Raw genomic sequence first — 21,008 nt, forward strand, 5'->3', positions numbered from 1 at the left:
GTGATGCTGCAGTGGCTATGTCTATTATTTTATAAAGTCTATAATGCCACCCTGTTTAATCCCCAGGCGGTTAAAAAAATTAACAACTCACTCTGTCTCCTTTAGGGCCAGGAAAGCCAAAAGAACCAGGAACGCCCTGCATATAAGACATATTAAATTACACATGTATCACAATATTCAGTACAAATTGTTGAGATGGCTTGATGGAGCTGGCAAAAACAAAAGAATGCAGCAAAAACAGAATCATATGAGATGAAAAGTTATAAAATGGGAACCTGTGTACCAGGCTTTCCTTCTGGTCCCTCAATCCCAACTCTGCCTCTAAAACCCTGAAACAATACATACAAGCAAATGCACACATATGGTTTAGTGTTTACACGTAACCATCTGAATAAAAAAATAAAAAAAGATGCAGCTTATTTTGTTCGTTCTTACCGGCATTCCAGGCAGACCAAAGAGGCCCTGGAGTCCTGTACGACCCTGTCAATGTAGACAGAAAGCCAATTAAATAAAGATGAAACAATAGATAATTGCACAGCAAGAATATAATATGATTAATATGAGTTTCTCCTGTCAAGATAATGTTTACCTTTGGTCCTTTAGGTCCTAATTTTCCATTTTTTCCTGGGGTACCTCTGTTGCCCTTTAATATAAATAAAAACAGAGATTCCCCTTTATACTATACAAAACATGACAGAGTATTCACTACTTTTTAAAGCATAACTGATACCATTTTTAACTAGAATGACAGCCTTGAGGTTGCATGATTCCATGAACCAGTCAAGTAACACTTTAAGTTTACATCCATGTCTGTGAAAACACAGATGCTTTACACACATCTTCCCCCAGCAAGCAAAGAAGATCTCTATAGTCAGTACAGTTTCAAGAATAGTGTCACCAATTCAGTATCTGTCCACGTATCTCCTCTTCTGTGCCTAAGATATGACAATGTTGAATAATGGCCAGAATAGTGTTTTCTCAGAACATTTTGATGTCATAGTGAAGTTGACCTTCGGCCTTTTGATAATAAATGTCAGAACTTCATAATTATATGCTTCTGGACATTTTGGTAAAATTTTGTCATGATCATTATATGATTTCTTCAATTATAACAAAAAAAATGCTTTGTAAGGTCAAAGCAACTTTGACCTTTGAAAACCAAATTCTAATCAGTTAATTTCTGATTCAAGGTGGCTATCTGCACAAATTTGAAAAAAAAATCCTCCAAGGTGTTCTTGAGACAGTGCGCTCACAAGAATGACACAGATGAGGTCACAGTGACCTTTGACCACCAAAATCTAATCAGTTCACTGTTGAGTCCAAGTGAAAAATTGAAGAAATTCCCTTGAGCTGCTCTTGAGATAAGGCATTCAAAAGAATGGGAAAGATGGACCTGAAAACATAATTGCTGACCTTAAATCTTACTCACTATGATTTCAAGCTTATTTATATATTCATACTTTTATGTTGCACTGATTAATATTTTGTATTAAAATGGATCAAATGACTAACTGTAAGATGTCACCTGTAGTAATGAACCCACAGAGAATAATCAAACCAAATCAGCAGTTCCTCCAGTTGATAGCTTCTTTCAGATCACAATTTTGATGGCCTGCAACTTTACTGTCCGCAGCAGCCGCCAGTTGTTATCTGTGACAAACCTCTGATCAACCCTCCGTCTACCTGCTCAGCACTAAACAGCAAGCAGGCACAGTTAGAGACTACCTGGTGAACATAGCAGAGCAATTAGCAGCTAAATGATATTTCTCTTGCTCAGTCACGCGCAGAGTAGACTGCATACATGCGCATATGGTATGTTGCAAGCTGGCAGTACTCGTTCATATGAAATAGACCAAATCATCGTGATGTTATATTAACAACAATAATCACTTCCGGGTTAACAACTGGCAAATGATTTCAATTGCAGAGATATGCAAAACACTGTGGTCCAAACCATCTGACATTTTTTTGCTATGTATATATTATGTACAGTTTTGCTTCAACATGAACTTTAATATGCCAAATCTGGTGGCACAGAAGCTAAGCAATGTGTGCTGCTGTGGACAGAGCCGCAGCAAAACATATTTTAGTACCCTAAAAAAATCAGTATCAGTCTATTTTTAATATTTTCTCCACCTTACCTTACACACTAACCGATTGAGGCTGTGGTAGACCAGCAACTCCAGTGTTCTGCAAAGTAAAATGACTGTTTTTGGCAATGGAGTCTGGAGGCTTTGATATAATGGCTTTAATTCCCCGTCAGAAAAGGCTGTCTGATGCCAGGGTAAAGCGGTGCAGAGAGTTTAAATATAGTTTATAGTGTATAGTGCACTTAAACTGGTACTGAGTTTTTTGGGGGTTTTTTTTGGTGTGACTTTTTGCAAAGTCGCTAAAAACTAGATAGATTTTTTGTACGTGATGCAAGGGTTTTTTTGGCCAAAAATTATTGTAAATAAACACTGTGACTCAGTCTATAAAATCCTTCCAGCACAGCTGCACAGTTCCATTATGTTTAACAGTGGGAATTTGTATTTTGTTAACTAAGAAGGTAAAACCTTTTGTTTATGCTACATTTGGCTGATCTGTGAATGCCCTTTGTACCATGCATAGCTTTTTTACTCTCAAAACAGACTAATTAAGCCTAAAAGTTTATCTCCTATGTAGATGATATGAATTGCAACATAGGAGAAAAACTTTGTTGTTTGGGCCAACATTACCTGCAAAAAGTTCTTCTTTCACCTTGCCTCTCAGGGCATTTTTTTTAGTAATGGCAGTAACAGAGGCAAATCTTTACCAGTAGAAGTAGTACTGGTACACACAGGAGCAGAAGCAGTGGTCATTTGTCATCATCACTTAGTTCAAAAGCTCAGTCAGACTTTGCTGAGTGCAATAATGTAAGAAATGTGTTTGTAGATATAAGATGTGATAGATCTGGCTCTAGTTTCTTAGCTTTACTAGCAGACAGCCTGAAAGGCCTCTGACCTTTGGCCCCTGTTTCCCAACCACTCCACCAACACCAGCCTCCCCATCTTCACCCTGAGGAGACATGACAGAGGAACTCATTAGAATTATGGAACATAACACGCTCTTCCACCACACTGTCAATGTATAAAAGGTCTTCATTATAGCTACATGCAAAAATAAGGCAACAGAGATACAATTTAGCCTTTAATCATGGATCTTTAGTGTTCAAGTTATTTTAATGCCAGACAGATGAACAGACGGATATTTTAAGTTTCTTATGGTCACTCTCTGGTGTTACCACGATTTAGTATTTATCTTTTTGAATTAGACTAGTCCCGCAATTAAGCTTAAAGGTTAACTGGACCCAAGAAATAGTAGTTTGGAGAAAGAGAAGGCTTTGCTAAAGACTTTCACTACATCTCAGATAATGGGGGATGTGGATACAGAGATGTGGATAAAAGCCGTAAACATATCCAGCAAGTGGCTCTTGAGTTAAATATTGTAAGCAATGTTTTGCGTATTTTAAATGGAAAGCCATACAAGCACATCTCACAATGTTAATTGGTAAATTGATATAAGAAAAAGCTGTACAAAATATCATCACAAAATAAGAAATTCAGCACAGCTACTTAAACAGGTTTCATGGGGTCAAGACATTTTTTGACATTTAGTTTAACAAGTTAATCATCTATTGACAAACTAATACTATTAGCAGATGTTGGGACTAAAACACCAGAGATATCTGATATTTGGATCTGCACCTGTTTCCCTTGGGGCCCAGGTTGACCTCTCTCCCCTGGAGGACCTGAGGTTCCACGTTCCCCCCTTTCTCCCTGACGCCCCTGGATCCCCACAGCACCTGGTGGGCCCTGAGAGAGCAGTTGTTAGGTTTTTTAGTCCTTAAATTGGTTTTGTATGGGATTTGGGGGACATGCAGTTTATAAAATAGGGAAACATTGGTGCTAGCAATATAACTGGCATAAGACAAAGGCTACACGCTATCTCCTTAGTTTACTGTAATTGTACCAAGAAAATATTTACTGATGTTTTTAAAGGTTTCACATAGCTTTATAAATATCAGCCTTCCTCTATTAAATTCAGTATGATTTGTAATTTTTGGATTAGGTCAAAATAGTGTAGTGGTGATACAAGAATCATCACAACAATGTCTTCCTCTTACTCTGTCTCCTTTGGGTCCAGCGCCTCCTTTCTCACCGTCCAGTCCTCTGAAGCCCTGAACAAACATGACATGACATTTTTCCTTTTAATATTTTTTCTTCTGTTACGCTCTGTGACGCTCTGGTCTGGGGGATGACATTTCTCTGTAGGCCGATGTGGAAGTTAGCACTGCTCTGGTTCCCTCATCAGAAAGCTTAGGGGACTAGTACTACAATAATCCAATGGATTCTGGATTATTGCAGAAAATAAGCTCTGTGCCAAACCAACGTTGATGATACTTACACGTTTTGTTCAGCAAGAAAATCTTCATAAATAAACAACATATTCCTGATTTTTTTAAGCCTAACTATAATCACCAGAAAGCCAATGTTAGGCCATAAGCAACCTACACTACAATCACAAAGGCGTGATGATGTTCTGTAGCCTTATTTAGTCATTTGTCAGCAATTGCTTTTTTAAGACACATGAAAGCTTCAAAGTTCACAGTTGGGTATTTAGTAACATACTTTATGTTGTATAACAAAACATGAAAGTCTCTCTGTGTCAAACACAGACCTTATTTAAGGCATCAAACCAAAAACCCATCCAAAAAAACCCAGTGACTCTGAGACGAGGGAACCTAAGATGCTAAAATGCTAACTCATTTCCATGTTTTAGGACTCGTTCCTGGGGCACTCTACGGTAAATATAATTAGTGACTAGTTAGTGAGGACGATTGAAAAGCTATCAGCTAGTAAGCTCTACTGCTTTTCACTGGTTGAACCAGAGCATTAAAAACAGTGAATACTGAAGTTACATTCTGCAGGTGGCCTGAAGCACAACCCAGTTTAGTTGATTGTGTCGCTCTATGGCCACTAAATGTGTACATCTAGCCAGGCATTGTAAGTTTTTAATTAATCTTGTAAGGTGTGTTAACTTGCACTGCATGTTTTGATCAGTCTTTTTGCAAAGCCAAGACGCATGACTACTATTGGTCACATCATGCTGCTCAAATGGAGCATAATAACCTCCTTGAGCGATATTAACTGACCTCAATCCTAAATGTTAATGTTGACATTTAACGGAAAACAGAAGACTTTGCTGCTTACTGTGCCACCTGGAAATCCTCTTGGACCAAGATCTCCATGTAATCCCTAAAAGGTCAAACAAAGCAGAGGGAAATATTAATATATGGACGCGCTTGCATTTGAGCTATGCAAATATGATATACACGTGCTATATCTGGCATCATCGTAGCTTACCCACAATTTTCTGCTGTTGGAATTCAAATTGGGCTACTTTCCTTGTTAAATACGGAAAACAAACATAAACTATTCAAAAATACTGGGCCTCATGCAAAAAACAATATATGAACAAATTTTCTCTTATTTTTGCTCGTATCCAGGATTTGTTCTTATTTTGTTAGTACCCAGGGATTTTTGGGATTCACCAGTGTTTTAGGTCGTCTCTTAAGTAAAATTGGTCGCGAGCACTCTGACCAAGATAAGAGAAAGACATCTCATTTTCACAGGCTGCAAATTGTTGTCCAACACAAGGAAAACGTTTTACATTTGAGGAACATTTGAAAAAATACTGAAAATTTAGTTGAAGTTTTAGAGTTATGATAATGGCAGGATTATGAAATGATACTACTATACTTTGTGCACTGCTCCCAATCACTGTGCCTTTAGTAACTGTGCATCCCTCTGCTGACCAGTGGTGTAATTTTCCTGAGTACATTTACTTAAGTACTGCACTTCAGTACAACTCTGAGGTTACTTTTACATTACATTACTTGAGTATTTAAATCTCAAGCCACTTTCTTCTTCCGCCCCATTACAATTCAGAGGGAAAAACTGTACTTTCTATCTACTTTACAAATAAAGAGTTTTGCTCACAAACCAAAAACATGAAAGAATAGATTAGTATATAGCTAAAACAATTAGTCAGTTAATTAGAAAATTATTTGGCAACTATTTCTTTCATCTTGTAAGCCATTTTCATGCAAAAACCATTTCACGATTCCAGCTTATTATATACACTGTATACATGAGGACTTGCTGCTTTTTCTTTTAATTATTTTGATTACATTGAATTCTTAAATTTATTTAAACTTTTTTTACATGTGTACTTTTACATTTAATACTTTATTACATTTCCATTAAGTGACATTTACTTTAAGTTTATAAAACAGCCCTGCACATCAATTTCACTCAGCAGAAGTTCTTCTTCTTACAGCTATCTTGTTCATGTGTCAGAGTCTTTGCACACGGCACAAAACCTGCCCTTATATAGTGTTTAGGGGGCATTACCTGTGCTAACAGGTAACTTATGATCAAGAGGGATTCAGCACTGAGCTCACCTTGTCAGAGCAGATTTGAATGGTTAAGAACGTTCTGTACATCTGGAGTTGACTTCTCTCATATTTTCTCTCACCAGAAAATTTAAGAGAACGTTGTTGCATGTGGCCCATTGTTTCCAAAGTGTTTGCTATCATGAGACCTTAAGCAGAGTCACTTTTTGAATACAGAGGGGTTACAGTAGCTGGTAGCTGAGTGAAAGAAAGTAGAGGTAGGTTGCTGTGTTTTAAACAAAGGATTGCTGAGTCAGATGGGAGTGATGTGGGAGTGACCTTATCATACGGCACTTTCAGTGTGTGCATGTATTTTGGGTTGAGTCAAAAATTCATCAAGATAACGGCATGTAAGATCTCAGAATTTCCAAAGCAAATCTCAAGTCGTCAAAAATCAGATAAGAGGGACACTCAAGTCATGTCTTAAGTCAATTTAAGACAATATCAAGTTAAGTCTCAAGTATTGTCACAGCAAGTCTCAAGTTGCCTCAGGTCAATCAAGATAAGTCAAAGTCAAGTTTTGAGTCTTGTCAAAGTTAGTCTCAAGTAAAGATTCAAGTCAGCTGACAAACCCAAGTGAAGTCTCTCACCATGTCAAGTTTCAAGATAGCATAAGTCAGTTGAGACAGGCCCAAAACTTGTTAAAAAAAAAAAACTTGCAAGTAAAGCTGGTCAATCAGGTCTCTGAATGCTGACTGCTAAAACTACATGCCATTTGAACATTTTACTTTTGAGACCAAGTCCAGTCAAAGCACAGGTCTAAAAATTACATATTCAAGATTATGATCTTTAGTCATAAATAGACCATTTTACTTTATTTATTCACATCAGAACTTGAGAAACAGATGTTCATTGCTAGTCTTGAGTCAAGTCTGGTATTCAGGGTGTCAAGTTTCAAGCAAGTTACAGCAGTTAAGCCTAACTCAAGTCCCATTTTAGTGACTTAAATCCATAAGGTCTAGCAACAAGTTATGCAGACATTTTTTAGTTGCACATCACATCCAAGTTTTTCACACAAGGTGTATTTGCGCAGTATACTGTGTGTAGGATGTATGGTTTGGTCACTAAAAATAGCAATCCAGCATTAGAGACAATAAATTCATATTATTTACCATGGGCCCTTCAATGCCAGGTAATCCTTTTGGTCCCACAGGTCCCATGTTGCCCTGTCAGAGAGAAAAGCAGTCTCTGTAGCAGTATGAGATAAATGAGGACACTGACCAGACACAACTTTACAGATAACTGCATAAAAACTTACCATTTCCCCCTTTGGACCAGGAGGGCCATCACTGCCCCGCTGACCCTGAGAAAGACAAATCAATAAATTATAGCTAGAGACAGCAATTTCTGTTTCCCCATACTTAAAGAAAGATATGAAAAAGTTGACTTAATGTGATATAGTTCCAAGTGTCTCCACCATAACTTAAATTAAGTTTCTACATTAGTGTATAAATGAGCAGGATTAATGGATTTAAAGGTTACCCTCATTCACTTCCATATTGAATATTTTCAAAAAGTGTGAATGAGACTTAAAAGATAAATTAAACTCATAATGTATGAAAGGCGTGAAATATTTACCAGCCACAACAACTTTGCGTCAGCTGGTATTGTTTTTGCCATTTGAGTCTTTGTGTGTCCGTGTCAATATGGCAAAATGTGGTCCTTGTGACACCTTACGTTGCAAGAACAACCATACATGCTGTTTTGTGTATTTTGCCCTGTTTATTTCTTTTTGTCTGTCTGTTGACAGATTTTGTACCGTAAAAGCATCACAACCCTCTAAGATGCATTCACAAATCTATACAGGGGTGTAGTTGAGGTCATAATGAAGGCTGAAAGTTTGAAGACGACAAGGGAGCATTGTCCCCCACTTTATGTCCCCACCCCACATTCTTTTCAAGTCATGGATTACAGCTGCTATTATCTGTAGTTTAAGGTTTGAAAGGTCCAAATTTCACATGTGTATTTGCACCTTTCACACTATATCTATTTATCAGTCCATCCATCCAAGATAGTAAACTTTGACTAAAATGGGACAAAAATGCTGTTCCCTGATTGAATTTACCTGAGTCCCTCGAGGTCCAAGTGAGCCTGTCTCTCCTGCTAATCCTGACAGCCCCTGTTAGAGATGCAGTATGATTAAATGATTACACCCATGCATTGATTCTCCTCCCATAGGTCTCTATCACCACTGTATGTAAAGATTAATGGGTGAAGTGGAAACATACTGGAGGGCCTTTACGACCTCGTAGACCAGTTGGACCTTGATCCCCCTGTGCAAGAGAAAGAAAATCACGGTAAACGATATACAAGTGCACCGCAAAAAAATAGAATATCATGGAAAAGGGTAAACTTTCATATATTGTATATTCATTACAGGGAAATTAAAATATTTCAAGCCCTTTTTGTTTTAATTTCGATAATTATGGCTCATGAAAATCAGAAATCCAGTATCTCAAATGATTGGAATATTTCCTAAAATTATTCAGGAATTTATTTAATTTAAAGAAATGTCCAACTTCTGAAAAGTACATTCATTGATATACTCAATACTTGGTTGGTGCTCCTTTAATACGAATTACTGCATCAATGTGGCACGGAGGAGATGAACCTGTGGCACTGCTGAGGTGTTACTGAAGCCCGGGTTGCTTTGGTAGCAGCTTTTAGCTTGACTGTATTTTTGGGTCACATGTTTGTTTGTTTTTTAAATATATTTATTACATTTTTCTAGCTGTAGGCCATGATTATTATTAAAACTGAAAAATGCTTGAAACATGTGAATGTATTCACTTTTCACTTTCTTAAATAACTGATGGAAAATATTGGACTTTTTCACAATATTCTAATTTTTGTAGATGCACCTGTACTTGTATTTCACCTTGCTGACGTAACTTAAATGATTTTAAGGAACATGACGAAGCCTCCTTGGATTAACTCACCTCAGACCCATTCAGTCCAGATGGTCCCAAACCACCTGTGGCCCCGGGCGCACCCTAAAACATATTATCTAAACATCAGTGTTTGTTATCTCTTCACTAGCAGCAGGTAGCTCTTTTAATCACAGTGAGGTGACTAGATAATTATTGCATTACTCACCGCTGGTCCTGGAGGACCCTTCTCTCCTTCATGTCCAGGGTCTCCCTGGTTAAAAAAGATCAATGCACACAGTGAGGCATTTCAGTGAGAGGGATAAAGACACAGTCAGAGCAATACAGTAAAATAGATGTCCTACCTGTGGCCCTGCAGGTCCAGGAGGCCCCTGAATGCCTCTTTTACCTAAAGGACCCTGAGAGACACAAAGTGTATTCATTTGTACATCAAGTCAAACTGATTTATATCACTGTCTTACCCAATAAATTCATCATGTACTCATTTACACTACTGATTTACACAGCTTTGTGAGGATTTATTGCTTCTTTTCTATGTTTCATATAATATTCTTCATACTTCATATAAAAGCTATACATCTCTAAGTTTTGGACTGTAGGTCAAACACAAAAAAACACCTACCAGACCAACAAAAACCATTGTATTGGCTATTACAAAATGTTGCTTGATAACACAGTAGATTAGATTAGATTAGATTAGATAAAATTAGATTACATTAGACTTCATCAGTCGCAAAGGAAAATGAAGGGCCAAGCAGTCAAAAACAACAAATAAAAACAACAAAGAGATGAAAAAAAAACAAACATAAGCCTAGAAAAACACTGAAGGACTACAACCTGAATATAAATTAAAAATCAAAGGGCAGAGGGACAACAGTGGAAAAGTCAAGAATAAAAAGACCCGCAGGATAAAGTGCATCTATACAATGGAACACCATTTCTGTGCAAATTAGCCGAGTTATGTGCCAAATGAGGGGAATTGAAGTCTTCCTGAGGTGTTCCTTACTGCAGAGCATAGTAATGATTCTTTCTTAAAAGTGCTTTTCTGTGCTGGCACTGTTTCTTGCAGAGGACACTGCTCATTGTCTATGATTGATAAGACTCTTTTCAGTAATCATATACCAAGTACGTCAGACATGACATTATGAGGGATTTTTTTCTCAGATTTGAAAAAGCTCCTTCAAAGACACAGAGGACATTGTTTCAGGCGGAGTAAAAAATTCCCATGACAAGAAAACTGTGTAAAATCAGTGCAACGCTGCTTTAAATACTTTCAACCAGTTTTCACTCTTACAGGAAGGCCAGCAGGTCCGTCGTCTCCTGGTTCCCCTTTATATCCCTGGAAGGCACACAAACAGAGGTAATCAAGAGTCCCTGATATTTCAGGTTACATGTCATCAATATATCGTCACCGTAAGGTTCTTTCTGACATGTTTGTCAAAATTGAGTTATTCATAGATTCGTATTCTATGACAATTTATAAACCTTACATGAGGTGGGGTTTTTTTCTAAATTATATGCATATTTTGACTTTTTATTTAAAAAAAAAAAGGTTCATATCATTATTACTATTTAGACTGATGAAAATCTTTGAAGCTCAATATCTCAAAACCGCTTAGAACGCAGATAGAAACTTAAAATTCTAAGATGGCGATATATTGAAAAGGTGAAACCACATTAACCACATTTATTTATTTATTTAGCAGCTGCTTTTATCCAAAGCGACATACAACACAAGCAAGAATTTAGACTTAAGGAAAAAACCCTTAGTAAGAGCAAAAAGTGCTTCAGGTGTGATTGGTCACAGGTATTGCCGTCTAGTGGCAGAAGAAGTGCCGCACACTTTCTATGTAGATATATTTGATCTCTGTGGTTGTGATTCTGGAAAGAAAAGGACATTATATTTACAGAGGGACTTATTTGTTTCTGCAGAAATGGAAGAAACCATGGGAATCTCTGGGACTTCAAAATTATTTGGACTTACATGCATAAAATATGTGGACAACTGTCTCAATTGGGAACATCAGATATGAATCAGATTGGCACACACAATAAATTTTTTTTGTTATTTTTTTATTTTTGCATAAACGGTCATGTAGTGCAATGTTATGTTTTGTGCACTTGAAAAATGTTGAATAAAATAAGGGTTTAAAAAAATGACATGCACACAATAGTAGAGTAGAAGTAGAATTAAAACTAGTCGAAGTAATTGTGAAAACAGCAGTAACACTGGCAGAAATAGCTCGAAATCCTGCAGCTTTGGTTGAGGTTCAGAGGTTTTCTCTAACCACTAGATGGTGGTGTAGTCAAACTTTGTGACATGTGCAGCTCCTCAAAATGAACAAAGGATCACAGCAGAAGAGGAAGATATTCATATAAATCAATGTTTTATGTTTTTACCTTTTCCCCAGCCCTCCCTCTGTCTCCACTTGGTCCAGGCTCACCAGTGAAACCCTGCAGTCCACAGAGACACAGAGAAAATAAAACTTTGAAAACCTTGATACAAATATTAGTCACAAATGGACTCATATAAACCAGGGCTAATCTAAGCTCTGAAATATTAATATCATGAGCAAACATAATAAACTCCAGTGCAGTTGTTGACCTTTAACCTAGAATCAGTGCATGCAAGTAGTACATGCAGCTGTGTCTGAAATGATTATTTATTCATAGTCCAATATAGTATACTGTGCTCTACAGAGAACCACTGTAATGAGTCCTAAAACCTGTTTCCAGTCACCTCCAGTCTCAAAGTCAATGGGTTTTTTGAATGTTCTTTTTGTTTAGAAGCCTTAAATAAGGTCTGTGGTTAACACAAGCTGAAGAGAATATCACGCTTTGTTTACTATGACATAAAATACATCAGTCAACAGCCCACTCGGTAAATTTAAAGCTTTATATCATTACAAAGATGGTTGTTAACATTTGGCTGAATGAGACTACAGAATGTCATCACACCAAACCGCGCCAAACACGGCTTTACAGACTTGTGGTGGTGGCGACACAACTGTAGTGTAGTGGTGTTCACTTGTGAGGATTATCTTGCTGAACAAAACAGGTAAGTATCATAAATGTTTGTTTAGCACAAAGTTTATTTTCTTAGAACACAGAAAAATAAATACATTGCAAGTCACTGCACTTCAAAATCAAGTCTGTGTTTTGCAAACAAGTCACTTGCTGTCCATTCAGAATGGACCTGTGACCCACTTTTGGACTGCGAGCCACAAGTTGGGAACAACTGAACTAGGCTTTTTTTTTAATAACTTTTTGGGGGCATTTTTGCCTTTTATTGATAGGACACTTCTTAAGCGTGAAAGGGGGAGAGAGAGAAAGAGGGGGCAACATTTAGCAATCGAACCCTGCAGCAAGGACACAGCCTCTGTACATGGGGCGCCTGCTCTATCCACTGAGCCACCAGGCGCCCCAACTGAACTAAGCTTTTGACCACCAAAATCTAATCAGTACATCCTTAATTCCAAGCGGACATTTGTCCTAAATTTGAAGAAATTCCCTAAAGGCGTTCTTCTGTTACTGCCTTTACGTGAATGAAAGAGGTGCAAGTTCACCGTGACTTTGACCTTTGACCGCCAAAATCCAATCAATGCATCCTTGAGTCCAAATGGATATTTATGCAAATTCATGCATTCCTGAGATATTGCGTTCACGAGAAATGGGCATAGGATGTATGGACAAACCATAAACATAATACTTGTCTTGGACTTTAACATCAGTGACTCATGCTTTCCCTCTGACTTGATCCTTCTGACTTGAAAACACTTGATGCATCAGTGCAACAGTGTGCCATAAATCAGTTCATTTCCTTTCATTTCCTGAATTAACTAACATTAATGCTTTTCATTCCCACCAACTCAACACACACTGTAGTCAGTACTACAGTAACTAATATAAAAATTAACATGCAATTTTACATTTAATCATAATGGTTTACAAAGAACAAATTGGTTAGTCCAGCAATGTGAAACAATGTCTGCTCTTGAGTGAGTGAGTGATGCAGATACACCATTGGACAGAATAAGTGAGGATGTAAGTGTTTTTTTCCCACTGGCTGTTGTTCTTTCGGAATGAATAGGCATTGACAGTCCTGTTGTATTACTTTATTCCTCTTTTTCTGTAACCAGGGTAATATGATAGAATGGTGGAATTAGCAAGCTAGATAATTAGCTAGATGTTCCATATGTAAAAACAACCCAATGCTTCATTTACTGCTCTTGTTACAGGGTAGGAAACAGGTAGGAAAGATCAGGGCTGTCATCAGACGAGTGCCACCTTTTTCAGGTCTCTCTTTCTCCACTGTGTGACATTAGCCAAAGCGCATGGCGAAATAATCAAGCTAACTAACCAGCCACTGATGGTGATGATGGCAGTTTTTGAAGGAGGGAAGAGAGAATCACCTCATCACTTTGTTTGTAGGACACAAGTCTTTAATCTATCTAATTATGACTATCAAATTGGAACAGATGCTTCCACCATTATAAGGAGAAAGTGGAAATAAAGCACTGAAACTGAAGTGAATGTTACTATGTCAGACTGGATGCTGCCACTATTACAAAATTCTTGATTTGGTGTCCTAGAGTTTGACTGATTAACCTGCACAGTTAGGACATTGTACTTATGTACTTATTTTTTGGCATCTTTTAAATGGATGTGTGTCCCTTTGTATCATCCTGTGTCCTCTCTCTAAATGCAGATGTTTTTGAAGGTCCATAAACGCAGCAGGCAGAGCTCCAAATGTGTTGTATTTTTTTCCCGGCACCCATGTTAACAAGTAAAAGCATCCACAATGCCCACCTAAGCAACATTTGTCACACGCGTCTTAGCAGAGTGACAGCCATGGCACAACTAGAGAAACGGTGGCTTGCCAATTTTTTAATCCTGCCACGTGCGTTTGTCATCACAAAAAGACAGTGAAAATGGTGTTTTGATGATTATATTGACTCTATACCACATTTGACTGCAGTTTTAAAAAATCTCTCTCTAGATGAGGAAATACAAAGACATCTGTTGTCTTGTCTTGTCTGTTGTCTGTCCCTGAAACTTCCCTGCTTCTGTTTCCAAATAAAAGCCCTCTGGCATCACTGTGTGGACAGAATCCCATCAGTTGTTGACACAGGGCATTTTATTTTGAAATATTTGCAGGGCCGTGTTGTCCGCAGTGCAGGAGCTTGCACAACTTCATAAATGGTTGGAATTTGTGCTCATGAATGTGGAAATACAGAACTAATAGCAGCAGGCAGCGATGCAGCAGTGACATTGCAACAACACTGTGTGTGTGAACACCACAAGCTTGAAACACGCTGCAGTTCATCAAGGCTGTCGTCATGCTCTGCTGATGCATGCTGTGTGAAACAGGCCTTACTCAAACACACACCTGATCACCTTTCTCCCCTGGTGCAGCCCCTTCTCCTTTAAAACCTCGTGGACCCTGATGGGAGAACAACCATAAATGGCACTGAATCAAGCAAACTAATGAGTGACAAATTCTTAAAGTGTAAGTACTGGAAGTTCTCACCAGCAGCCCGGGTAGTCCTGGTGGTCCACGAAGTCCATCCATACCTTGACTGCCATTCCTGCCCAACCTCCCTGTCTTGCCGGGGGCGCCCTTTGGCCCAGGGTAACCCTAGGACATATGTACAATCACATCATATTAGGTCACCAGGTACTGTATGATGCAGCAACTGATGTCAGGGAAAGGGTTTTCATTGTCAACATTTACCATGTCTCCTCTCTGTCCTGGCAGTCCTCTGTCCCCAGAATCTCCAGGAATACCCTTAATAATGAGTGCAATTTAATACCAACCTTAAAAATACTTTTTATATAGTCATCATACAACAATAACAAGATAAATGCAGGTCAAAATTGGAAAAGAAAAATAGGACAGTGAAAAAGGTGAAAGAATGAACTAAAGAATGAAAAAACTTCATCATGCAAAATCACTTATGCAGCCACAATGGATGTTAAACTCACTGGAGGGCCAGGTTTGCCCATCTCACCCATGGGTCCAGGCGGGCCAGGCTTCACCTTAAGAATAAGGGAAATGTAAGTCAGTTACTTTCTCTGATTGAGTGTGTCAGATTAAATCTAAAAGCCGAGCTACTCACTGGCCATCCAGCTCTGAGCATTTGATAGAAGGGTGATCTCTGAAGAAAAAGAAGCAGTCACAGTTAGAACTGAAAATTATACATTCGATTGTTATTGAACCATAACACAATAAATATAAATAAAAGTTAATAATTAAAGCTAAAATAATCAAGGTAGTACAAATCTAGTCAATAGGTGTTTTTGGATGACCAGTTCTGGGGACTCCCTGAAGGGAACAGCCCACAGGGGAGTTCCCCAAGAACCAAAGACCTTCATAGTGCAATGGATAATAACAATAATTGTGAACTTTTTGAGAAAAGCATGACATTTCTAACATAGTTAGGGCATACCATAATGTTTATTTTCAGATGTGGAGGGAAGTCAGATTTGACCTCTGGGGACCATGAGAGGTCAAATCCAAGATGGTTGCTAATCCTCGCCATCTGATGTTCAAATTTGTTTAATTTTAGAACCAAACAGTGTAGAAAAACAACTGAGATGTCATTTCCAGCTAAATTGGAGATGTCCGTTTATTTGGTGATACTTTTGAGATCACCAGAATTCAAGAAAAAGCATTTAGGTCAACATCAAGGTCAAAATATGTTAAACACATGTTTTGGACATTCTTTTGCTAATACATTGATTTTAGTTTGGACACTGGATTGGACAAATGTAGTATTGTGAAACTTTGTACTATACGGATAATAATACCCAAGAGTTAACAGAACAGACCCCTGGTGCTAGTCTATTTGAATTGACTTATTGACTTATTGTAATCACTCAGGTCATTGATGATGATGATGATGATCACAATCGAACAGTCCAGGACTAAAGCACTGTGCAGTGCCCTTGAGCGGAGCTTTGACACACTTGCACCGTCTAATGTACCCTTTCTTGCAATGACAGCGGATCAATTCTTGACACAGTTTTGGAGAGTGATCCAAAGCTCCTGCCACCCAGCTGTTTTCACTTTGTCCATCCCCCAGTCAGATGGCTCTGGCATCTCTGGATCCACCATCAGTGCCTGGTTCAAACAGCTGCCTGTGTGTGTGAAGGACTGGGAGTGTCAGACAATGTGTTGGATTCATTGTTGCAATCACTGTGTGAACAGCAATGTACCAAAGCTTTACCGGACACCAAATGTGACCCTCAGCTCATCAAGAGATGTCTTTCTAACTTTATGAGTCCGAAATCCAACTTTATAGGGCAACTGGGTGGCAGAAGCTTTGGATCACTCCCCCTTAAACATTAAAATCATGTCAAGAATAAATCCACTGTCACTGCAAGAAAGCGTACATACACTGGACAGTGTAAGTGTGTCAAAGCTGCACTCAAGTGCACTGCACAGTGCTTTAGTCCTTTAGTAGACTGATCAGTTGTGATTACCATCATCATCGTTATCATCATTACAACTAAAGGGACAGATCACTACCAAATCAAAAACAGATAGCTTTTCTTTTACCTGTATTGCTATTCGTCATTGTAGAGAGTTTTGGTGTGAGTTGTCAGAGATGTCGGCCTTATAGAAGCAGAAATTATGACCTGTTTACTCGGGGTAATTGACCGACCTTGTGGTGAGCAGTTTCATGGAGGATTTTTTTTCTTTCTTTATTTCCTGCATATCACTGTGCAGACGGAAGCATGCGTCTATGCAACCATACCTAGCACCACTGAGCTAGCTAAGGTTAGCTCAGTCGATGAGCGCGACATTAATGTTTACATCTCGCTCTGTTGCGAGCACCAGCGTCTTCTCCATGAGTCAATGCACGCTTCCTTCTGCATGTTAATGCAGTTGGTTGGTGGTTAGTTCCTGCATGACAGTGCCCACAATCATGTCTGTGGATCATCTTGAGTAACTGGGTCATGATTTCTGGAAGGAGACATTGCCATTGAGTTTTTGAAATTCATTTCTTCTGGGGTCGTGAAAACCATAAGCCAAGTACTAGTTAGTTCCATTATATTTGAGAGAAGTCAGACATCTCTACAGATGATTTCTTCAACACTTGGCAACTCACATCAAAACTATCCAGACTGATAAACAGCTATAGAAAATACATAAATAGGTAAGGGCAAAATTATATAGTTTTTGGGGAGATCTGTCTGGTGTTTGATTAATCAGGCAGTAATTTGCCTCACATCTTTACATCAGCAGCCCATTTGACTTCTTCCCTCAAGATTTTCTTGAGATATTGCAATCAAGAGAGTGAGACAGATGCAAGGTCACAGTAACCTTGACCTCTGAGCATAAAAATCTCATCGATTCATGTTCGAGTTCGAGTGAAAATTTGTGCCAAATTCCCTCACGGTGTTTTTGAGATATTGCATTCACAACAATGGGATGGAGGCACAACTTGAGACATAATGCCTCTTGCCATGACCGTTGCTGGTGTGAAGGCATAAAAATGTAAATGCTGGGCTGCTGGCAACAGAAGCAACTGTAGCATGCATGACATTATATTGTTTATGATGCTGTGTGTCTAATATGTAATTAGCTTAATATGACAATTCTTGCTCTATGGCCATAGAATAATGGACAGATAAGAAAATAAGCACCCCTCTTGTATAGATTCTTGCTGCAGAACCCAATGATAGTTGTTGCCTCGGCAGATACCAACACATCAGTGGGCTGAACAGAGAGGTTGTGTTAAGGAAAATCACGTGGCTGAAAGAAGTCACCTTAAGATAAAGTTATATGTGTCAATACTCCCAAACAGGGGCAGAGGCATTTTTTCTTTTTTACCAATCCAACAATACATCACCTCAATACAGTATATCCCTATCAGTTTAAAATAAAGAGGAGCGTCTGTATTTTCAACAGTACTGAAATTATACCAATTATGGTGCAGCTATTGTCTCCACTTTCCAATGTGAGATGAGATGTTCTTTTTATCTGCCATGTCATTTGATTTGAGCTAACAAGATGGATAAAATTATTTCTTGTTTCAACAAGTTCTCACATAAGCCAGAATGCTGGGCAGGGTAAACGCACTCAAAGCACAGCCATTCAAACAGGACAGCTGAGTGAGAACACAACTGCGGGAGCACTGTTGGTTAACTTGGCTCTCACCCCTCATGTCATGTAACACTTGTAGCAGTCAAAAGACATGAGCGTGTGACAAAGTGCTGAGAGCTCCATGTGGTGTGTCATGTAGCGCTCTGATGATTGTTAAGCGATGCGGCACACAGTTGAACTTTAGGAGTCAAGAGATATGCCGTAAACTCAAGCACACAGGAGTCCTTCTGGTTAATTACACCACCCAGCGCTGCTGCTCCAGGTCATATTTGTCTTGGCCATGGCGCTGCAGCGGGGGTATGAGTGGAAGCTAGCCAACCCTGTCAAGGTGAAGCTCAGACTGGCAGAGGACCTGGACCTCCCTTAAGTCTTGCTGTGTCTCTGTGGACGGAGCAGTCAGAGCCTTCAGTGTGCTCTGAAGGAGCGTCAACACTGAGGCCTTTCACACGCAGCTCGACCCAGCTCACAGAGCTGGTCAAAAGCAAAGCACAGGGCCTGACCCAGGCATGAGATCTGGATGGGCTCCAGCTCTAACGCTTGGCAGATACTTCGCTCTCATTACAGTCTGTGAGAGCACAGAGAGAGAGCTGCGGCCATCTAAATACACTGTGGACACACCAGGAGAGGATTACTCAGCCCTACATGAAATACATATACATATATATATATAATCACAGCACAAACACTGTATGACTCATTTGATTCTCACATTTTCACAAAAATAAAGATAAATCTGGTTTATTACATTTTAGATCTTACATATATAGTTTGGGCATTGAGATTTAGTGTTATGAATAACAAATTACTGGTTCAACTTTGACCCATCTCATGTACCATAGTTGTGCACACACAGTTTATGACCAATATTTTGGGTTCTTCGGTTTACCTCTGAATAAAGGGGTATAGAAATCTGGACACACTAATTATCTGACTGTTTGTGCTTTTATTACCCTATCAAACATTGCCAAAGTGATCTTACCTCGTTCCCAGATCTAAACGAAGTTTTTACTGAATACCACGTTATCATAACCAATAGAGGTGATGACTACTGATTTTGAATTCCAAAATAGCCCAAGTGGTCAGTTAATTATATAAAGGGTTTCCTTGATGATTACGAATGTTGGAAGTATGAAAATGAAGCTGGCTTTTTTTCCCCTCAGTTACTGAAAACGTAACAATCTGGAGACAAGGTTTTCACCAATGCTATATATAGATTGCGATAAACATAAAAACTTGGATGATCTGTTTACATTCAAGAGTGGATCTAGTTTTTATGATTCTTTTTCTTATGTTGTCCGTCCATCCGTCCCATCCTTATGAACATGTTATCTAGAGACCACCTTGAGGGAATTTCCTCAAATTTGTCACAAACGTCCACTTGGACTCGGTTATGAACTGAATAAATTTTGGCGGTAAAGGTCAAAGGTCAAGGTCACTGTGACATCATATGTGTTCCAGTCTCATGTTTTGGCTATAATTCAAGAACTCATATGTTAATTCTGCCAAAATTGCACACAAATGTCTAAAAGGAAAAAAAAATGACAGTGATTACAGCTAATATTCAAAAGGTCAAAGGTCAGCTTCACTGTGCTGTGTTGTCTGGCCATTATTCAAGACTAAAAGCAAAGAGCAAAGCAGGGGACATTTGTTCAGATGCTGAACTGGTGACACTAACCTCTGGTGTTCATCATGACTCTGTGCTGATTGTATAGATCTTCTGTTCTGCTGGGTTAAAGATGTGTGTGAAGCATCCATGTTTTAGAATTTGTAGCTTCTTTGCAGCAACATCCATATTTTGAGCAGTCCACTGTCATGGCTACATATGAGTCTGGACAGACATGTATGTAAACTACAATGTGATTGGTTGGCAGAGGCATACAACCGCAAGGCAGTAATTCTAGCTTTTTTTTTTAAATGTCTCATTACTGAGGCTGATTTTAAAACATAAACCTTTTCATGGGGATGTTAGCTGTTGAAGTATTATACCTGAGACCAGTTTATCGACTGCTGCCACTGTGGCACTGGCATTCTCATGTTTATAGTCACTATAGTAACTAACATGCTTTTCCCAGTCATAGAAAGTGGCTTGGGAATAGTGTGGTATTAAGACAGGGTGACATTACCGGTCTGGAATAGACAAAGAGTGGCAAGGACATGGAGGACATTGGTCTGAGACAACCTCAAGAGAACAAATGAACTAAAAAGATGATGAACACTCTGTACTGGTGGTGCTAGAGCGTGGTCCAAATCCTTAAGGGTTGAGTGTAGTTCCAGCTAGATTGCAGTATGGGTGTTTGCATCCAGACTCACCCTAAAAGCTGCCCAGTCCTCCTCAGAGTTCCTCCATAGGTATAGAGTGGGCAGTCCTGGAGGTCCTGGAAGCCCTGGAGCCCCTCTCCTCCCCTCCAGGCCTGGTGGACCTTGAGAGCCCTAAAGAAGAAAAGATTGAGGGGCTGCTATATATCAACCTTTCAAAGTTAAAGCACAGTTACTATTTATAATAACCCAAAGGTCCTTGGTTAAACCAAATGAA

At 38.9% G+C, this 21,008-nt stretch overlaps 2 protein-coding genes across 3 annotated transcripts in view; both read right to left on the bottom strand.

Moving 5' to 3' along the window:
* LOC148189820 (uncharacterized) overlaps positions 1-13,149 on the bottom strand; it is a 48,117-nt gene extending 34,968 nt beyond the window's left edge. The window contains exons 1-18 of the mRNA XM_088076026.1: positions 13,117-13,149; positions 11,764-11,817; positions 10,658-10,702; positions 9,708-9,761; positions 9,572-9,616; positions 9,415-9,468; positions 8,704-8,748; positions 8,541-8,594; positions 7,734-7,778; positions 7,588-7,641; positions 5,232-5,276; positions 4,145-4,198; positions 3,726-3,833; positions 2,983-3,036; positions 590-643; positions 436-480; positions 276-329; positions 92-136 (exon numbers count right to left, since the gene is read on the bottom strand). Of these exons, the coding sequence (XP_087932152.1) occupies positions 92-136; positions 276-329; positions 436-480; positions 590-643; positions 2,983-3,036; positions 3,726-3,833; positions 4,145-4,198; positions 5,232-5,276; positions 7,588-7,641; positions 7,734-7,778; positions 8,541-8,594; positions 8,704-8,748; positions 9,415-9,468; positions 9,572-9,616; positions 9,708-9,761; positions 10,658-10,702; positions 11,764-11,817; positions 13,117-13,149 (942 nt within the window). The remainder of the gene's footprint in view (positions 1-91; positions 137-275; positions 330-435; positions 481-589; positions 644-2,982; positions 3,037-3,725; positions 3,834-4,144; positions 4,199-5,231; positions 5,277-7,587; positions 7,642-7,733; positions 7,779-8,540; positions 8,595-8,703; positions 8,749-9,414; positions 9,469-9,571; positions 9,617-9,707; positions 9,762-10,657; positions 10,703-11,763; positions 11,818-13,116) is intronic.
* A 30-nt stretch (positions 13,150-13,179) lies between these two features.
* Positions 13,180-21,008, bottom strand: part of LOC148189821 (uncharacterized) — a 56,821-nt gene continuing 48,992 nt past the window's right edge. For both annotated transcript variants that reach the window (XM_088076053.1, XM_088076052.1), the window contains exons 9-14: positions 20,786-20,905; positions 15,483-15,521; positions 15,349-15,402; positions 15,098-15,151; positions 14,894-15,001; positions 13,180-14,806 (exon numbers count right to left, since the gene is read on the bottom strand). In XM_088076053.1, the coding sequence (XP_087932179.1) occupies positions 14,741-14,806; positions 14,894-15,001; positions 15,098-15,151; positions 15,349-15,402; positions 15,483-15,521; positions 20,786-20,905 (441 nt within the window). In that variant the 3' untranslated portion in view covers positions 13,180-14,740. The remainder of the gene's footprint in view (positions 14,807-14,893; positions 15,002-15,097; positions 15,152-15,348; positions 15,403-15,482; positions 15,522-20,785; positions 20,906-21,008) is intronic.

The sequence above is a fragment of the Plectropomus leopardus genome, chromosome 4 (assembly GCF_026936395.1).
Source record: "Plectropomus leopardus strain MGB_pleo_1.0 chromosome 4, ASM2693639v1, whole genome shotgun sequence".
Lineage (NCBI taxonomy): Eukaryota > Metazoa > Chordata > Actinopteri > Perciformes > Serranidae > Plectropomus > Plectropomus leopardus.